The sequence below is a fragment of the Engraulis encrasicolus genome, chromosome 5, assembly GCF_034702125.1.
Source record: "Engraulis encrasicolus isolate BLACKSEA-1 chromosome 5, IST_EnEncr_1.0, whole genome shotgun sequence".
Lineage (NCBI taxonomy): Eukaryota > Metazoa > Chordata > Actinopteri > Clupeiformes > Engraulidae > Engraulis > Engraulis encrasicolus.
This window is the reverse complement of record NC_085861.1, coordinates 25,970,446-25,972,945: the sequence shown is the minus strand read 5'-3', so window position 1 is coordinate 25,972,945 and position 2,500 is coordinate 25,970,446. Positions and strand designations below refer to the sequence as shown.

The 2,500-nt window shown below is 41.6% G+C and overlaps 2 protein-coding genes across 2 annotated transcripts in view; both read left to right on the top strand.

Annotated features, from left to right (window-relative positions):
- sim1a (SIM bHLH transcription factor 1a) overlaps nt 1–2,500 on the top strand; it is a 33,123-nt gene that overhangs the window by 12,097 nt on the left and 18,526 nt on the right. The window contains exon 9 of the mRNA XM_063199021.1: nt 1,312–1,459. Coding sequence (XP_063055091.1) covers nt 1,312–1,459 — 148 coding nt within the window. The remainder of the gene's footprint in view (nt 1–1,311; nt 1,460–2,500) is intronic.
- Nucleotides 1,511–2,119, top strand: LOC134448436 (uncharacterized protein DDB_G0271670-like; the record flags this gene model as incomplete). Its single annotated transcript, XM_063198110.1, has 1 exon — nt 1,511–2,119. A coding segment is annotated over one exon (609 nt), but the record flags the coding sequence as incomplete, so codon positions are not given.

The following is a 2,500-nucleotide window of genomic DNA, read 5'->3' as shown; positions in this document are numbered from 1 at the left end:
ACCTTGATCAAATGTGAGTCCTAGTTCGGCTAGGCAAGAAATTACACTGCATTGATCGCACTCTACCACCCCAAAGAATTGCTGAAACACCTCACTACTGTACAAAGCCAAGAGCCGCTAGCAACATGTTGTGTTAAAACTGGCAGGAAATACCACAATACACGCATACGCATTAGGGCTGTAACGATACACTCAACTCACGATTTGGTTCGTATCACGATTTTTGACCTACGATTCGATACACCCCACGATTTCACATTTCACATAAAAACTATGAAAGTTCATAGGTAGAATAGGTTACAAAAGACTACTAATAATTTTAAAAAGTTAATGATGATGATTTGAAGCTTGGAATCACGATCACTTCATATCCTGTGGTTGTTTTCTGGCCTGATGGGTATCAAAACTTTGAAAGGGCGTATCACGATACTGCCTCCTCGTATCACGATACAGTATCATGACTTGGTGTACCACGATTTCTCGGTTCGATACAATATCGTTACAGCCCTAATACGCATACAGAGCTGAATATGGCGTGCACATATGTCTACACATGCACGTATGTACAGTATTCACACATGCACAAATTAAGTTGTGTAATACCCCACACAGCACGACAATGTTAGCATGTCAAAATAGATAAAAACATAGTTAAACAGCTCTTGTGCATGCAGCTGTATGTGCTGCTGTATGTGGGTTTGTTTACAGCTGTTTGGGTTGTGCAAACAAGTCAGTCTGTTGTGCTTGTATTTACTCCATGCTTCAGTGCTGTGTTGAAGGGTCGATGAAATTTTGCGGTGAGATTTGGGAGCATGTTGGGACACTCAAAGTTTTGCCAGTGTGTGCGTGCGAACGTGTGTGTGCGTGTGTGTGTGTGCGTGCGTGCATGTGCATGTGCCGGCGAGTGTGCTTGCATGCATGTCTGTGTGCATATAAATTATAACTGAAGGTGTGTTACCCTTGGTACACGGATACATTGTGCCATGGGATGGTTGTCATTGCTTAGTCTACTTGGCACAGTCAGAAGCCATCAATCTTGACCTTCGTGTCTGTATCTGACGATGGATCCGTCTATGTCTGAACCAGGCTGACCCTGAGTCATTGTGTCTCTGTCTCTCTCTGTTTTTCTCTCTCTCTTACTCTCTCTTATTTGAAATGGGGTATGTCATGAAAGCGGTGATGATATCCAATAAATGAGTATTACGTTCATCTCAAACCTCTGTCTGTCTCTCTCTCTCTCTCTCTCGTTCTCTCTCTCTCTCTCTCTCTCTCTCTCTCTCTCTCTCTCCTGTTCTCTCTCCTGTCCTGTAGTGCTGGTGAAGGGTCAGGTGACGACTAAATACTACCGCTTCCTGGCTAAGCAGGGCGGCTGGGTGTGGGTGCAGAGCTACGCCACCATCGTGCACAACAGCCGCTCCTCGCGACCACATTGCATCGTCAGCGTCAACTACGTGCTCACGTGAGTATGACCATGATCTTTAGTAGAAGTATTAGTAGTAGTAATAGTAGTGGTAGTAGTAGTAGTGGTAGTAGTAGTAGTAGTAGTAGTAGTAATAGTAGTGGTAGTAGTAGTAGTGGTAGTAGTAGTGGTAGTAGTGGTAGTAGTAGTAGTAGTAGTAGTAATAGTAGTAGTAGTAATAGTAATAGTAGTAGTAGTAATAGTAGTAGTAGTAATAGTAGTAGTAGTAGTAGTAGTAGTAGTGGTAGTGGTAGTAGTAGTGGTAGTAGTAGTAGTAGTAGTAGTGGTAGTAGTAGTAGTAGTAGTAATAGTAGTAGTAGTGGTAGTAGTAGTAGTAGTAGTAGTAGTAGTAGTAGTAGTAGTAGTAGTAGTAGTAATAGTAGTGGTATTAGTAGTAGTAGTAGTAGTAGTAGTAGTAGTAGTAGTAATAGTAGTAATAGTAACAGCAGTAGTATTGGTAGTAGTAGTAGTAGTAATAGTAGTGGTAGTAGTAGTAGTAGTAGTAGTAGTAATAGTAGTGGTAGTAGTAGTAGTAGTAGTGGTAGTAGTAGTAGTAGTAGTAGTAGTAGTAGTAGTAGTAGTAGTAGTAGTAGTAGTAGTAGTAGTAGTAATAGTAGTGGTAGTAGTAGTAGTAGTAATAGTAGTGGTAGTAGTAATAGTGATAGTAGTAGTAGTAGTAGTAATATTGCCATTTCCACTACCACTGCAGCTACTACTACTAATAGAAATACTAGTAATAATAATAATTAGCTGTATTTTGCATAGCAGATGTTTTGCGGAAAATGTACAGCTGGTGTACACCTCTGTCCTCTCTCCTTCTGGCTGGCTCTGCTGTGCATGTCCTGGAGTCACCATAACCACCCACACATATCTCTCTCTCTCTGTCTCTCTGTCTCTCTGTCTCTCTCTCTCTCTCTCTCTCTCTCTCTCTCTCTCTCTCTCTCTCTCTCTCTCTCTCTCATTCTCTGATTCGTAGCGCTTTCCCTCACATATTTGTTTGATCCATCTCTGTTCCTATCAGCTGATTGTAATAAGCGCAGA